At 36.0% G+C, this 18,032-nt stretch overlaps 1 protein-coding gene across 12 annotated transcripts in view; it reads right to left on the bottom strand.

Moving 5' to 3' along the window:
- Positions 1–18,032, bottom strand: part of scalloped (TEA domain transcription factor 1 homolog scalloped) — a 273,763-nt gene that overhangs the window by 106,934 nt on the left and 148,797 nt on the right. For 8 of the 12 annotated variants that reach the window (XM_074169382.1, XM_074169381.1, XM_074169388.1 and 5 more), the window contains one exon: positions 4,311–4,343. The exons of the other annotated variants lie outside the window; for them this stretch is intronic. Coding sequence is in view for 6 of the 8 variants with exons in the window: in XM_074169377.1 (XP_074025478.1) it covers positions 4,311–4,343 (33 nt within the window). In the remaining 2 variants the exon portion in view is untranslated. The remainder of the gene's footprint in view (positions 1–4,310; positions 4,344–18,032) is intronic. 12 annotated transcript variants of the gene reach the window in all.

Genomic DNA, 18,032 nt, shown 5'->3' with positions numbered 1-18,032 from the left:
ATATAACTTGATTTCAGGTGATTAAATTTTTTTTCAGTGTAGTAATAATCTCCATTCAACCGAGTAGGTATGACGGACGCAGCCTATGGTCATCGGCCGGCAGTAAACAAAACACAATCTATTTTGTTTATGTTTACGTTAACAAGACAGCTACAGGCATCGTCCGGATTATTCAATCAAGATGCAATTGTTAGCAAAGTGTTATCTGCACTTGCGAAGTGAGATGTACAGTTAGTTAGTCATCTGTTATTTAAGCTCTGCCAACCGGTTGTCCGCGACATCCAGCACACTAATGCGAAAAAAGAAAGGAAACACAACAACGGCTCTGAGTGTTACATGTCTAATCTAGTAGTCTGATATTTTGCATTTAACGATGTCGCCAATTAGTAATTACCGAGAGGAACAGTTGGCCCATTGACAGAGATAAGAGGAAAACGCACTGGGTTGAACTGTATGAATTTATAACAAAATTAAATGGAAATATATCAAAAAATGCATTGAAAATATTAACTTACCATAAATCTATTGATTTTTCTTCATCCCGACTCTATAATGAGCAAATATTTCTCTACGATTTTTGTTCAAATTTTTGGTTGAATTTTATGGGTTAAACTTTCATTGCCTGACAAAGCATAACAAAAAGCATAACAAATTTGAAATATATAAATGTATGAATATTAAAAAAAAAAACGAAACATTTGAATAAGTTGGTTGAAAACTGGAAAATATCATATCTTGATATAATGAGTATGAAAATTGAAGGTATCAGTATGCCAATATGAGATCCACACTAGGACACGAACAATATCCACGCAACTTCTTTAAATACCTTTTCGAACCAGTTCTCGTGATTGTAGATAATTTCAGCTTCCTATGTTAGTGGATCCAAACACTCTTTACAGTTACTGATTGATTGTTTTCTCTTCGCTGAATAATCTTCTAGAGCTCCCCAATACGAGCTTTCAACGACTACTTGGTTTCACAGGGTTACCAGCGTAGAGTAGTGGAAGTCTATTTTTTTACAGGCTTTTAGACTACACCGTTAACACGAATTACAGCAGCAAGTTACGAAACAAACCTAGATTTCTCGTTATTGGCGAAGGTGTAGGTTTATAACGGATACGAGACGTTTAATTTCATTTTAGAATGGGAAGTTTCTATGAACTGTAGGGTGCTTATTTTAATGTTAAAATATAATAGAATTCTGGATACGACCTCTGACTGTATGCCTCCAACTGTCAACTAGGAACTACCTTATAAAGGACTGTTCCCGAGAAGAGAGGACTGGATTCTCCGGGAGAAGGAAATATCAAGAGCAGATAGTTGTTGGATCACAGATGGATCAAAAACACCTTCCGGTTCTGGTGCAGGTGTCTTCAGTGGCAGACCTAGGACAGAGATACCAACCTACCAAGTAACCTATGCCACTCTATTTCAAGCGGAAATTTACACTACTGAATTGTGTGCGAAGAGATTGGAAAAATCCAACCTCATTCACAAGTCAATAAAAATATTCTCGGACAGTCAAGCGGCGTTGGAAGTTCTTGGTTCCTACCGCGCCACGTCTAAATTGGTAGCAAATTGCCAAAAACGACTCTCCTTGATAGAAAGACTTAACAGATTGTCTCTGGTCTGGATTCCTGGCTATACTGGTTTGGAAGGCAATGAGACTGCTGACCCCCCTTGCAGAGGAAGGTGCTGCAAGCAGCTTCATCGGATCAGAACTGTCATTTAGGTTTTAGGTTTTGCCAAACAAAGATTGAACACCTGGAGATGAGGCAAGATGATTTATGGCAGAATCTTCCAGGATTGGCTCATTTTCAGGCGTTAATTCACCCTCCGAAGCTTGATACCAAACAGTTGTTTGACTACAGTAGGAATGAACTACGATGTCTGACAGGCCTTCTTACAGGTAACTGTCATTTGATTCATAATATGCAGAGCCGTACTCTTACCATCTGACCTGAAAGACCACTCACCATACAAACTAATCGACTTCGTTAAGAAGCTGGGTTTATTTGGTCGAGTGTGAGCCATAATAAACTCTTGCGGGTTGCGGTGGACCTAACCTAAGCTAACTTATAATAGCCGGATACAATATCACCCTATGGGAGCTGCGAATATTTTCAAGATTCATGAAAGATCTATACGAATCATCATACAGAACATTGGCAACATCTTTTCATAAAGTTTAATAAAATGCGACAAAAAGTCGAGTTCCTTGATCAGACAGTCTGATGTACATAACTATAACATATGAAATGCCAATTCAGTTCGCACAGAACGATTTCGTTTATAAAAAATCTCAAAAAAATAACCTGGACTATGCAATAACAATAATTTTATTTGCAATAACAAAATAAACATACTAAATTCAAGTCTTTTAAAGATTTGCAAAAAAAAAATAGTTCAGTCATTTGGGTTCTATCTAACCTGTCTATGACAACTACTCACAAGCAGAACGATTGTAATTAATGAATTTAATTAATGAATTTAATTAATGAATACTGCTAGAGAATCAAGTTTCGAAAAGAGGTACAACAGAAAAATGGAAAATTTAATATTTAGTTCGAACCACTGTTATATCTGAAATATGTGTTAATTGCGTTTACTTATTTTTTTGTATTTTTCCACTACTGGGGATCAAATACTACTTAAGAATAGGTTCTATTCGTTTTTAGAACCCATTTTTCATTGTTCTTTTAAAAATATGTTTGCTCTAAATAATTCTTATACTTTCTGGCAATGTATTGTATATTTTAGGTACTAGATAGGTAAAAGTTCGTTGCCCTACTGCTTTCTGTGCGCTTGTAATTTTGAGATAATCTCAAACTAACGCCCTAGTTCGGTGAGTACGATGTACATTTTCAAAATATGCTTGACATGTAATTGTCGAATATCCATGATTACTGAATTCTCATATAGCTATTATTTGTGTAATCATCTACCTCTTGAGTTTACAGCTCTCAGTCAATCTAAGTTTAAAAAGAAAATGAAAAACAATCTGAAATATTGTTTTTACTCAGTCAATGAATATTCAGAATATATTTATTTCTGCAACCTAATTTTGACAATAGTTTGTGTTATTTATTCTTCTTTTTCCATTTGAAGGTTTTGTGTTGGTATTGTGTAGATACTTTTTTCTGACTGCAGAATATGTCAGATGATTTTTCAAAGTTTTGTGTTGTCCAATTTTTAAAATGTTTGTCTCATCCACTATTTATGACTTATTTTGATTGTAAATGACTTGCTACAAAAATATTTGAGTATGTAATGTATTCAATAAACTAACTATAATTTTTAAAAGATTCCCGATCCCTGTGGCAGTATTTTCCATAATGGAAATTATTATATCTGAGTGATATATATCAAATTTTTTGTAGGTATAATAATGTCAAAATAAGTTCGTTTTATTCGGCAGAATTGTCAGAACCCACTTCATTGTCAAATATCTATGATTTGAATGAAGAGGTTTACAAATCTATGTTCTTGATAGACAACCAAAATCCAGAAATCATGGAGAGGGGCAGAGAGCGGCAAAGAGGAAAGAACTTAAGGCGAGGAAGAATAGGAAATCAAACATTTCGTTCAAAAATTAAATACAGAACTCAAAAATGAAACTATGCCCAAGACATGTGTGCAGATTCAAAGATAACGAACTCATTCAGAAAATATATGATTCGAAATCGAAAGGAAGGAATGTGTAGAAGAGACCAAGTAAAGATGAAAACAGTGAATGATCAGTTGGTAAGGAACTCAAATGTAACAATATTTGTATGATTGAAATATAAATTCAAGTGGCCACCTTATAACTTGCCAAATTTTTCAATAATCAATTATATTGTCTTTATTATTGTGGCAAACATTTTCTGATTATTGGCCGTTGCTACTCATATAATGAATTCAAACAAATCAATCCCAATCTGTTCCAATCCTCATCCATCGTTAGATCTTGTGAAAAACTGTTAGACGTGGCAACAGTGGCGACGTTGTCGGATTGAGCGCGGTCGACACGGCAGCAATAGCAACGCGCAATTAATATGGCGGGGCCCGTGACTCATACAAAAACTTGTTTTATATCCTTTCTTGTTTTGCTCTTTGCTCACCGATGTTGATTGCCGATCTGTAAAAGGTGGACACAGTGGCGTTTCGTGTCCACCTACTAGGAGGGAAATTTTAATAATTTATTTGTTCGAAATCGACTCACCGGGCAAAAGTAAAGTTTTTTAGACTGTTAACATCTAAAAAATGTTACGTGATTAAATTATTAAAACAAACATTTAACTATCAATAAATAAACAAGTACTTACGCATTAACATTTCAAACGGTTTTGACGACTCACCTGTAAAAAAAAGTATACGATTAATTTTCTCCACTAAAAAAGTATAGCAATTTATAGAAACGTTGTTTTGGATTTTATTGATATTATCAAAAAGGTTCTGAAGTGAGACGATTTTATATTTAGGTACATACATGCATACATACATACATAATCTCCAACATCAGAAAAATATTGGGACTCATTCTGTAATTATTCATAAAGTCTAAACAGTATTTTTTTCACTTATATCATCGATCAAAAAGTTTGCTTAGTTTTCGAGAAGAAATTTGAGAATTGACATTTTTCACCAATTTACGTATATTTTCCTCATTTTTGTGAAATACCATCTCGAAAATATTAATAGGAAGTGGTATTTTTCACACTCCAACAAATGAACAATACTTTATTTTGGCATATTATAAAGTAGTTATTGTCAAAAATAAAAAACACCAAAAGTAAAGATTCAAGTGTTCTTCTTTTCAACATTTGATACTTTAGTAACTTCAAAATTATAGAAACTGAAGCGTATTATTTTTTATGTAATTAATTCATAATGATATAGAAGCACGCTGAATCTGTCAATAATAATAATAATAATACATTTATTGCTCAACAAAATAAGATAACAACAACAAAAAATACAAGAGAGAGAAAAATAAAAACCCTTTGTATTTGATGTGCAAATGGCTTTTGGTTCAGATCGCGAATTTGCATTCGCATCTGCTCTTCCACCAATGCCGAAAATGTATAAAAATATTCTATTAGGGCTTGAAAAGAAGAAAAGAAGAAAGAACAAAAAAGAAAAGAGAAGGTAATATATAGATATAGATTCTCGCTGCGGACCTAGTTAATGTGAATGCTGAACAAATGCTGTTTAAACATACTTTTAAAAACAGTTTCTGACATGTTAAAACAATTGTTTTCCTATTTATGGAGATAATTTATTGTGGAGGAGATATTATAGGAAAACGATCCATTAAATATCTCCTTTCTTTTATGTACAGGAATGTTTAGCACTGTCTTTTAACGCAAATTCAGGTTATGGACATCTGTTCTATAAGACAAATGTTCATATAGGTAGGGAGGATTCCTATATTCGATTATTTTAAAGAGTATGCATGTTGCATGAAAACGTCTACAATTAAACATATTCAACCACTTCAAATCTGCTAATTTGTGTGAAATTCTGGACCTTCTTCTGATACCAAATATTAACCTGATGCAAGAGTTTTGAACTTTGTGTTTGCGACACCTGTCGTTCTTGTTTAAACATGAATGATAAATAGCGTCACAGTGGTTGAAATGAGATAAAACTAATAAATCACATAGCATTTTCTTGACATCTGCATCCATGAGTTTCAATGATGAATAAGAAATTTTAAGTTTGTAGGTTACATGTTCATGAAATCTTTTTTATGATCTAAAATCAACCCCAAATTTTTTTAATACGGTCTAAATTGTATCTCAGAGTCTCCCATTTTCAAGCTGTAGTTTTTAAATTCTTTCCTGATGCTATCACTTCCAAAAATAATATCTACTGATTTGGTTGGATTCGTTGACTTTCAATATATGATTAGTGGACACTTTTAAAATCATGTTTAGATCAAAATTTATATCGGTTACTGTTCAACCTATATCTGAATATTTGAAAGATGAATATATATTTGAGAGTCATCTGCATAAAGGTGATATTTACTCTGGCACAAAAAAACGAACCACAACACAGTCTGTAAAAAGTTTCAATTCTTGAGTTTTTTCTTGAACTTAGCAAACTTAGTATTTTGTTTCTCGATGCATCAAGTTGTTTGACGATATTTTCATAGATGACTTCGTAGTGCTGCTACAATTAATTTTGAGGAAACAACTTCTACGCCATCATTATGAATATCAACAGGTTCCGGTTCAACTGAAATGTATAAATTTTCAATTGTTTCATATTTGAAAATGTCTGCTCCGACGACTTTATTCAATTCGAATTTATTATTCCACAAACATCTGAATGATATCGTTGTCACTCGATAACAATGTTGAAAACAATGCCGCAAAAGAGATGCTAATGCAAAAGAATATGAAGGAAAGAATCTTTGATCAATAAAATAATATAATAATTCATTATATATCGATCCGGCCCTCAAGACCATGTAAACAAAAATCTGCCATGCATTTTATATTCTGAAAGTATGAAAATGAAAATAATTCAATAAGATAATGTTTACTTGGAAATCCACAAATAGAATTTCTGAATCGATATCTTCTTACAGTGGTTTCCTCAGTACGTATCGTACATAAGAGATGAGAAATGCGCTCCAGTCTTCCTATAAACTTGCATGATCACTAAATTATACAAAGAAATGCCGCATTCTTAGTCATGCGAGGTTCAAAATGTTTCAGTTGCACTTTAAATTTAACCGGGTCCACGCAATTTGTGGTCAATCACAACTCAAATATAAATTTCAAGTTAATTAAGTCATTGATATCATTATACCTCTAATTATTATTATTATACCTCTAAATATTATCTGACGAATCGTTTATACATCCACAGAAAAAATACTACAGCGATTTTATTAATAACTACTGATAAATAAATATAACGACGAAAAACAATATAATGCATCAAAAATGACATTATTGCTTCAGCACAAATTCTGAATATGTATAATATGAAAACATGTTTATATTAAAATATAAAAAATAGAAGTGCACTTTCCATGGAGGAAAGAAAATAGTGGCAGAATGATATAGAAGTCGATGAATGCAAATAATTTAAAACTGGTGTTTCTATTGAAGTCCTGTTTTTCAAATTTAGATGCAAGTTTACTATTTTTTTCAAAATCTTGGCTGTCGATTTATCACGAAGAGATGAACACATCAATCTGTGACTGGTTTAATTATGAAAACAATTGTCCATATCTTGGCAAAATACCAATGATTGATATTCTAATGAAATATTCAATACTCTAGAAAAACAAAGCAATAATTTTCAAAGTAAATTATAGTGAACTCTTTATTATATCAATAAGCTTATTCCTCGTTTGTTTGAAGGTGGTTGACAATGTTTCGTGGTGTATGTCATCAGTTCATCAGTATCTGAACCAGAAATCCAACCACCATCAATCGACTAAGAGAGGAATCATCAAGACTCTACTGGACCGTGCTTTTGGGCTCTGTAATACAAAGGAAGGTCTCTAAAAGCAACTAGACATCATCAAAAATGACCTTCAACGGAAAGGTTACTCCAAAGTGATGGTAGAATAGGCTTTAGCTAGAAGACAGCAAGAACTCCACAAGGAAGAGAAGCCGCCACAACCAGTACTTGTACTTCCCTCTACATCAGAGGATTATCGGAAAGGATAAGACGGATTGGGTCCAAGTATGACATCAGGACCTGCTTCAGATCTGGGAACACTATCCGTAGCAGCCTCACGAAAACCAGGTCACTAAACGCAGACTGCGATTCCAAGAATTGCATTTACCGGATACCCTGCGAGTGCGGAGAATCATACATCGGTGAAACTATAAGGCCATTGAAAGTTCGCATTGCTGAGCACAAGAAACACACACAGTGAGGAGAAACCAGCAAATCCGGAATAGCAGAGCATGTTTGGACTCATCAACACAACATTAAGTGGGCTCAAGCTGAAATCATCCAAGAAGAGGAACACTGGTTTGGGAGAAAATTCTAAGAAGCCACGTATATGTTGTCCAACAACGCATTTAGTCAAGATAGCGTAACATATGGAAACCTCTAATCAAGCGAAAAACAACCAACTCTGGCCAAACGGTCATTTCCCGCCAAAACCAATGAAGCGGAAAGAGGGAAGAGGAGATAGGTGAAAGCACTCGAATGACCTATAAATAGTCAGATCTCGGAGGAATAAGTCCAGTTATCACCCTCCCGCCAAACGGTCATCTCCCGCTAAAACCAATGAAGCGGAAAGAGGAAAGAGGGGATAGGCGAAAGCATCCGAATGACCTATAAATAGTCAGATCTCGGAGGAATAAGTTCAGTTATCACCCGAAGTAGATTGTGGATACTGACAATCGAAACGTCGTGACGTAACTTGATTTGGAATCTTTTAATTTTTATTTTTTCATTTTTTGTTAATAATATTTTAAATTTTTTCAGCTCTTATTAATATTTCAATTTTTATTTGTTTGGTTGTTGTTGTATGTTATTTTTTTGTAATTTCAGTTTTCTGTTTAATAAAATTGTTATATTCGGTTAATCTTTTTGATTTTTTTTCAGGGTTATCAAATCAATTGTTATTATATTAGATAATGGAAGTCCGAACTGATGAAATGTTTATTCCTACTAATAATACAAGATTAAGTATGAAAATTGGAAAAGAGGCAAGATACTTTTCCTATCTCAATTGAGAATAAGACTGATAAAATGTGTCACACGCTTTATATAACCGTAAATAATAATAAAAAAATACAGAATTACTAGTCACAGAATAATAACTGCATCATTGTAAAAGAAATAGACATGAAAGCGAAAATAAAAAAAATAATAGTTTAAAAAACTAAAAAAAAATGCTTTAGTAGCAACCACAAACTAAAATATAAAAATAATTCGAAACTAATTTAAGATAATACATCTATTTACAAAAAAAACAAGTGATCATTTTCAAGAGGAAGATCAAACTCTTCATCTTGAACCTATGATGCACTGTTTGGAACCTTTGGTGTAGTAATGAATATTACTGGAGTTTTTTCCCAGTAATATTCTTCATCTTGAAGATGACCACCTTGATGATCGAAAAACGTGTCGAGGAGTTAAAATAACGGTTTGGTGTTGGGAAAAAACTCCAGTAATTTTCTGATGTTACTGCCTCATTTGGACGTCCACTGCGTTCTGCATCATCGGTGTCTGTGATTACGTTTGAAGTTAGCAAACCAACGTTTCTGATGAAGCAGAGTCTTAGAGCGCCCGTACATGAGCCACATTTTGCGACCACATAATTGCAGTCGCGTTCCAGCGAACTCAAGCCGCCCATAAGAAAAACTGTACTACACGTACACGGGCGTTCACAAAAGTCAAAACGGACGTCTGCAGTCAACTTGCTGCTGATCTCCGCCGAGATGTCATCGCGGCATCCGCCGTACAATAACCACCAACTTGCAGCCGTAGCCAACCGCGTACATCGTGGTGTACTTTTTCTCATATTGGTCTCACAGCATTCAATTTTTGATGGCAGTTGCCTTAACTGCAAGTGCGGTTTATATGACCGCAAGTCGACCACAAAAATGTGGTTGGGTCAACCGCGAAGTGCAGTCAACGTGACCACAATGTTGTGGTTGCCTCAACTGCAAATATGTGGTCCGTGTACGGCCGGACACTTCTTAAACAATTGCTTCTCTTGAACGGTATTTTTCCCATCAAGGACAGTGCAAATCCTTTTGGAGGTTAGGTTAGGTTAGGTCTAAAGTGAGTGGGTCTATTCAACCCTCCACTGCAACCCGCAAGGGTTTGTTGTGGCTCTCACCTATTCACACGCGACCAACTAAACCCAGTTTCTTAACGAAGCTAATTAGTTTGTATACACCATCCAGACAGGCCATGATGACCCCATCAGTTTCCGATTTTAGCCCACTCGACCTGAGGAAAGCGAAAGTCAGGCGCGTTGATAAGCCAATTTTATTGAAGAAGACCCCAGCATTGGCTACAGCAGTGGTCTCTCAGGTCAGATGGTAAGAGTACGGCTCTGCCGAACTCTAAAAACCTGATTCGGTCTCCAGCCGGGCAGACACAAAGTATATGCTCTGCTGTTTTATCATTTTCCAAACAGAGGCGATACACACTGTCCTCCGACAGTCCGAGTCTCTGCATATGATGATTCAAATGACAGTGACCTGTGAGAAGGCCTGTTAGACATCGTAGTTAGTCCCTACTGTAGTCTAACAACTATTTGGTATCACACTTCGAAGGGTGAATAAACGCCTTGGAGTGATACTGTCAGAAGTCCATAAATCTTTTTGCCATCTAGGTGTTGAATGATTGTTTGGCAAAGCCTAAAGCGATTTCAATGACAGGTTCTGGTCCGATGAAGCTGCTTGCAGCACCCTCCTTTGCAAAGGAATCAGCAGCTTCATTTCCTTCTAGGCCAATATGGCCAGGATCCAGACCAGATACAATCTGTTAAGTCTTCCTATCAAGGAGAGTCGTTTTTGGCAATTTGCTACCAATTTAGACGTTGCTCGGTAGGAGCAAGAGCTTCCAACGCCGCTTGACTGTCCGAGATTATTTTCATTGACTTGTGAATGAGGTTGGATTTATCCAATATCTCAGCACACAATTCAATAGCGTAAATTTCCGCTTGAAATACAGTCGCATAGGTTCCTAGGCAGGTTGATATCTCTATCCCGGGTCTGCGACTGAAAACACCTGCACCCGAACCTGAAGGTGTTTTTGATTCATATGTGAACCAACAACTATCTGCTCTGATTATGCTATACCTTGCATTAGATCGATTTGTGCTATTAGCAATGTGGGGGTTAGTATTAACTGAAAAAGTGTTATCTATGTGTTAGTCCCGAGACTTTTCGGCACAGGTAGTAAAATGATATTTATTAACATGGTTATCATATCTTATTTCATAGAAAGTTTCTGTGAAGGAGAAGTCAATGTTTCTGTTTTTTTTTTATATTCACCTTCCACAATCTGACATTTGAACAAAGAGAATCTGCTGAAGTGCACTAAAGGGTGAAGTAAAAAAATCATCATCAAAAGTTATTGTGTATTATAAACCATTGAGGATATCAATAAGTAGCAACTTGTATTCGCAATTTGCCTATAAATGAAATTAAATGAAATTTTAATTACTTTATTCAAAACGGTTTAGCTTTATTTATTTTACAGAATGTAAAAAAAACAGCAAGAACTAATTTTTAAATCATTGTTTTATCTCTGCTGTCTCACACCATGTTAACAAAAATATCACCTCACCTCGTCATGTACTTATCATGTTCCCCCGGTATACTCGGAGATAATTGGTCATTTCGAGTATTCCGTAGAAGGGTGAAATTGGCGAAGACAGGTTCGGGTTCAATGAAACGAGCGGCTCGAAGGAGCTGACTGCCACTTATTTAATTCAATGTAGTTATTCTTCAGACGTACAATTATTGCTATTCAAAGCCGAACTGACTAGCAAGGGTCATTAATAATTTAGGTCACACTTCGTGTATGCATGTTTAAAGTTCTGTACGGGTGTGAGAGAGAACAAAACAGCATTAATTTGACACATGAATCTATTTCGAGAAGTGTTTTGAGGATTTTGTTGATAATTTTGGAAAGGGACAGAGGAAAAAAGTAAACCAGTGGTAAACTTCAATACGGAATATGAAACGATTATAGTTTATACGTTTTCAAGTTAAAATAAGTAATAATCTAATTTTTGGGGTCAAGTGACGGTACAAATCAACACAACACTTATATCTTTGTGCCTTTGGCATATCATTTCGGCCAAACTTCGTCATAAATCTTAAGACAATCTGAAAGATATTCCCTCCAAAATGTTGCTGCCTAATTTTTTCACTTTGGGTACTTTTGAATGACGATAGCCCTCAAAATAAATACGCCCATTTTTACATTTATTTACATTTTTGTACTTGCTTATTCAATGAATGAATTAGCAAGTGTGTAGGAATGATCAAAAATGTCTCTGAAAAAACGCCATTTCCAACTTCAGTCGTTGAAACAACTCATAAAAGTAGCTCATTGTACATATAGACCATTTATCAGAAAACACGCAAATTGACAGTTCAGATACCATGTTGAAGTGTTGAGAAATTTTATTTAAGGCTGTTCGTACAACAAAAGAACCAATTTAGCTGCTATCTATCCTTGTCCAATTTTTTTTCGTCAACAAAACATTTCATTTCAAGTTCCAGGTTGGAAATGACAATCACTTTCAAGAGCATTTGTGTCTGTATAACTAATTTCACATTTAGCAGACTTCCCAGTAACTCAATCTGTAAATCCAGTTTGCCAACCACTGCTCCTTTATTAAAGGTTATCAGATGCTTTACAATGGGCGCCATATCAATCTAAGACCGGCCACCAAAATGTTGGTGACATGTTGATGTTGGTGTTGTCCATTTCACATGGGCAGCCTATACGGTGTTGGCAACAAGTGGTGTCGCTAGTGATCCTTTTCATCACAATCTACATCTAGCAGGAATCTCATTTGTGGATTCTTTTATTATTTCAAAAACTTTAGAAAGTAGTCCATTGTTATTCTAATCAGCAGCAGACCAACGAGCTGGTATTAGAGCTAATTGAAATGTCTAAAGCTGCTCCCTCATTGTGGAACAATGAAACTGTCGTTGAAAAGTAAAATTGGCATTAAGTTGTTTGCCATAGCATGTCCCAGTTGTTGAAAACTGTCTCTGCCACCATCTTCTTTTTCGTTTTGGGCATAAATTGATGAAAACAGCACCAGCATCAACAGTGTTCAGTTCCAGTTTGGTTTGAACAGGCAGTGGTTTTGGTTTAGGCACGCTACCACTGTTGAATACAAGTTGCTGTGTCCAACAAATATTTATGTCGTCGACATCCATCAACATCTTGCTAATATTCTGTTGGCCGATCTGTACCTACATCAATAAAAACGTTCATAAATGCGCATCAAACTGAGTAAACTCACTTCGTTCTTTGTTTATCAGTGATATATAAGTACTTGCGTTTCTCTAGGTTGATGTGGCACACATTTCAAAGCATTTGACAACCTTTCATAAAGATACAGTGGTTGCAAACTAAATTTACAGACTGGGTAACTGGGAAGTCTGCAATCACAAAAGTGATTGTCATTCCCAGCTTGAAACTTGAAATAAAAGGTTTCATTGACAAAAAAAGACAAAATGGCCAAGGGGATAGGCAGCACGTAATTTTCCCTAAATAGTTCTGGCATAAATGTTGGACCAAAAAATAATTGAAGAAGGTTAAAATACATTGAAGCTCTACTTATTGTGTTCCGCAGGCATGGGATTATTATTATTGGTAAATGAATCACCACTTTTCATGAAACTACATTTCCCAATGTAAAGTGGAAGATACACCAGAAATTAAACAGTTTCGAGTAGTGCTGTGTCCCTTGCAGATATTGGAAAGTTTACCACTTTGATGAAATAGCTAGTGGAAATTTCAGAATATACTTAGACATCTTCACAATGTTTGAAAAATGGGTCATCATTGGTAACAATATTCAAAATGCTATTAGTTTGTTTCAAAAGCTTTCTCCATTTTGATGTCATGTGTTTTTTAGCTCCACATCTCAATAAATATTTATTCTACTATGTCTTGGTATATACTGATCGATAGGGAATTTTATACTCCATACATTAATGCTGTCAATTTTTTCCATATTTTGATTTTTTGCCTCTTTTCAGCTATATGCTGTCGAATATCGACTTTTGACCAATTTTTCTCCAAGATGTTTTGGATGGTTTCCGGGTTTTGCCGCGGTCTTCTTTGGTTATAATCTCCAAACGTTTCGACTGCAACTGCGGCAGTCATCTTCAATAGCGTGGTCGAAGTGCCTACTCTTCTTGACGTCTCAACTGAAACTTCAGTTTCAGCCGGCTACCATCTTTTTAAGCACTCCGATAACTTTCCCACTAAAAGAGTCTTCGCCAATAAGGAATCACCATGTTAGGAATCACACGTTAAAAGGTAAGACCTCGTTAGTCCTTAGCTCGCACAAGTTTCTCAACTTCTGAGAGTTGTCGTTCGTATGGGGGCGACAGCTGATTAACGAAAAAACAGATTTTAAACAGAAGAAACAAGCAAAAATTGCCTTCGTCGATTTCGTCGAATACAGAGAACACAATTTTCATACTGACGAAATTATTCAACTTGTGTAACGTTGGCAAAAGTGTCACCTTTGCTCATATAGTTCTATTGCCTTTTTGTCGCTGCCATTTGTAAACAAACTGTATCTATCCCCTTGAATGGTCCATTCTCTTTCTAATAGAGAGAATATACATTCAGATATCAGAAACATACAAGGGAATGGAAAACAGCCCATTAATATTAGCCCATTAGTAAAGCTTTTCTACCTTTTTACTTTTGAATCAGTATACTGGTGAAATGGGAAGTAACCGATATAGTAATCTTAAAGGTGTCGGCGAAGTCAAAGGCCAAAAAACCAATACAAAGGAATTATGCCACAACGAATTAGTCCACGTGGACTGAAGAATTGGCGGTTCGTATTGGATAATTTTTACTAACCGAGTTTTATGATTGGGTGAAGAGTCATAAAATTAATGTAGCGATGAGTACCGCGTTGTGTGTGTTATTAAAGGGGAACTACTGGAAGGTAGGGGGCACTATATCTTTTACTTGAACTATAACAGGACTAGGTAGCCCTGCTCTAATGGAGAGATTGTCTCAGAACGTTTCGCCCATAACTGTGATGGACATCTTCAGCAGTGGTTGGCAACAACGGTAGACTTGTTTACAAATCTACCAACAAGGAGATCGCAGTTGTGTCCAAAACGTTCGGAACCAATCTCACCATTGGATCATGGCTAGCTAGCCCAAATAACCTGAGTTTCCATTAGATTTCCGGCAGTGTAAGATAAAAATGTCAGTGGGACTACAGCTGAATTACTTTAAATATAATGAATATTTTCTAAAAAGTTTCCATTTGAGTTCCGAACTGTAGTTATTCATAATCACTTGATCAAAATTGTTGACAAAACTGTTGACCAATAATTTGAAGAAGGCTCTGACATAAATTATTCGCTTCTTCTTCTCACGGACTCGGTAACAAACAAATGTCAACCAATCCAAACGACAAGTTGATAACAGTACCTACATGCGACAGCATATGAACTTTTGATGTCTCATGAATATTCAATAAGTGAGGTCGATGTAAACATTCGACAGATATAATATGTGTAGAAGTGTACGGTGTCTGAACAATGGAAAAAAGATGAAAAGGGCTTGTGTCGTATATGCATAGTAGGCGATGCAGGGTTGGGTAGGTTTTCCATTCATTCGCCTCTCGGAATTGGATCTTCCGTCTCAGGCGTGGGTCTGTACAAGTTATCGGGGAACGAAATTGTATATTATTGGAACAGGGTGAATGCGAAAACGTCAAAATTTCACGGTAATAACATTTTCGGGAGTATTGATCGGTGATTTAAAATAGACTTCATAAACAGTCATCATCTGACACGTAATTTGATAATTGATAAGCGTCCCTAAGTAGATGTCACCTTACGTGGTAATTTATGTAAAAAATTGCGCACTTTAGCTCAAGTCGGATTTAACTGGTTCAAAATTCAGTTTCAAGATTCGCCCCAAAGCTCAACGAAACTGTGAAAAAACAACCTCGTTGGTGACAGTTTTTGGTTACGATTATTACGAGGGTTGCCTTTTATGTTTCGGGCATCGACAACCCTAGCGTTGCAATCTGGCAACTGATATCTCTATCGTAAAGTTGGACATTTTTGAGCTTATACGTACTAAGAACGTTTTGACATACGCGCGCTATTTGTGTTGTTTACAGAGTAATTAAAAGATTCACGTCGGTCCAAAAATGGAATTGAATCGTGAACATTTTCGTGCGACTATTTTTTACAACTTTCCATGTGGATTAACTCAGCAACAGTGCATGGATGAACTTAATTCAATTTTTGGCGATGAAGTTCCATCAAGGACCAATGTTTATCGATGGTATGGTGAATTGAATCGTGGTCGTGTAATTCACTCCAATACTAATTTCGTGAAGGTCGTTCAAAATCAGTTGTTGTTCCGAAAACCATTGATGCTGTGAGCGAACTGATATTGCAAGATCGTCATGTGACCTATCGTGAGATTGAGACAACCTTAGGCATTAGTGGGACCAGCATACATTCAATATTGCATGAACATTTTACTGTCAAAAAGAAATGTTTCGCGTTGGATCCCACACATTTTGTCAATCGCTCAAAAAAAGGCTCGTGTCGATTGGTCGAAGAAAAAATACGATTCGAAACACGTCTATGACATCGTGACAGGTGATGAAACGTGAATTTCGCATATGAGCCCGAAAGTAAACAACTGACGACTGTATGGGTGTTTCGAAATGAGCCAAATCCAACAAAAATTGTTGGCGCACGAAGCACTTCCAAGCAAATGGTCGCCTGTTTTTTCGGAAAAGCTGGACATGTCGCAACCGTACCACTAGAACAACGCGGAACAGTCAATTCTGAGTGTTACACAACCATTTGTTTGCCAGTTGTCTTCCAAGAAATCAGGAAAACCAACCGCCGAAGACGGAGCACTCTTCAACACGACAATGCGAGCTCTCACACATCGGCTCAAACTGCAGTTTTGAGCACCCAAAACATCGATTTGATGAGTCATCCGCCGTATAGTTCTGACTTGGCACCGAATGACTTCTTTTTATTCCCGCACGTAAAAAACAAACTGAGAGGTCAACGTTTTTCGACACCTGAAGAAGCGGTTGCTGCATTCAGAATGCATGTTTTGGAGATACCTCAATCAGAGTGGCAAAAGTGCTTCGACATATGGTTCAAACGCATGCAAAAGTGTATAGAACTTCATGAGGAATATTTTGAAAAACAATAAAGTGTGAGTTTCGATGATTAATATTTGTTTTTGTCCTCTAATCCCGAAATATAAAAGACAACCCTCGTATTGATAAGTATATATTAGATAGCCCAAAAGTGACTTCAGTTGACGGGGATTCAGGCAAATCAGCTCTACAATCGCTCCCTTCCTAAATTTAACACGAGAGAAATTGTTGATAAAACAGACTTTTAAGACTGAAACCTTCTCAATATTTCCCCACGTCACAAAACCGAAACAAAAAAAAACATTACCAGAGGACACATCTACATGAAAATAAAATGTCGAATGAAAAGCCATTTCATTTCGAGGGCTTTGAAGTATCTCTTTGGAATGCTACAAAAGCTCGACCGTATAAAATTCCACTTTTGTCTTTCTTTTATTTTCGGAAACTACAGAAAGGACAGCCAACAAAATTAATATCTACTATCAGAGTGAATGGTGAACATGAAATGCATGTAAATGAAAATTCATTTATAACGCGAATGTTGAAAAATAGCTGTTTCGAGATAATCAAGATTTTTTGCAATTGATTGAAATCCAGAGGTTTATGAATGTGGCGCCAGATGAAAAATATTTGATGATGAAAGTTGCTACTATTTTCGGAATATATGGAGCCTGCCGGCGTGAAGAGCTGTGCAATTTATTAATAGAAGACATTAAATTAACGTATGAATCATTGATTGTTTAGATTCTTAATACAAAAACGAAAATAGGTCGTTTTTTTTACATTGTTGAAAAAAACATTGACTATTTTAATAAATACGTTGCATTACGCCCTTCTGTTACCAACCATCAACGTTTTTTTTCTGAAATACTCAAATTATAAATGCAGTGCCAACCCAGTTGGTATAAACACGTTTGAGAAAAGGCCCTCTACCATTGCTGAGTTTCTGAATCTCCCGGAAGCAAACGAATGTACAGGTCACTGTTTTGGTGACTAGCAGAATCAGGAGCAAATATAACGGATATTAAGAAGTACGGCGGATGGAAGTCTACAACAGTAGCTGAGGGTTATATCGGTCAATATATTTCTTATAAAAAGGTTATTGCTGAAAGAATTATCCCAACAGCTAGCTCCAGCGTTACAGCATCGTTCTCTTCACTTCAAGAATTAAATGTTAATG

Source organism: Leptinotarsa decemlineata, unplaced genomic scaffold (genome assembly GCF_025532065.1).
Source record: "Leptinotarsa decemlineata unplaced genomic scaffold, Ldec_3_MD MMD2_P_RNA_scaffold_5, whole genome shotgun sequence".
In the NCBI taxonomy this organism is placed as follows: domain Eukaryota; kingdom Metazoa; phylum Arthropoda; class Insecta; order Coleoptera; family Chrysomelidae; genus Leptinotarsa; species Leptinotarsa decemlineata.
This window is presented reverse-complemented; position numbering and strand designations above follow the sequence as displayed.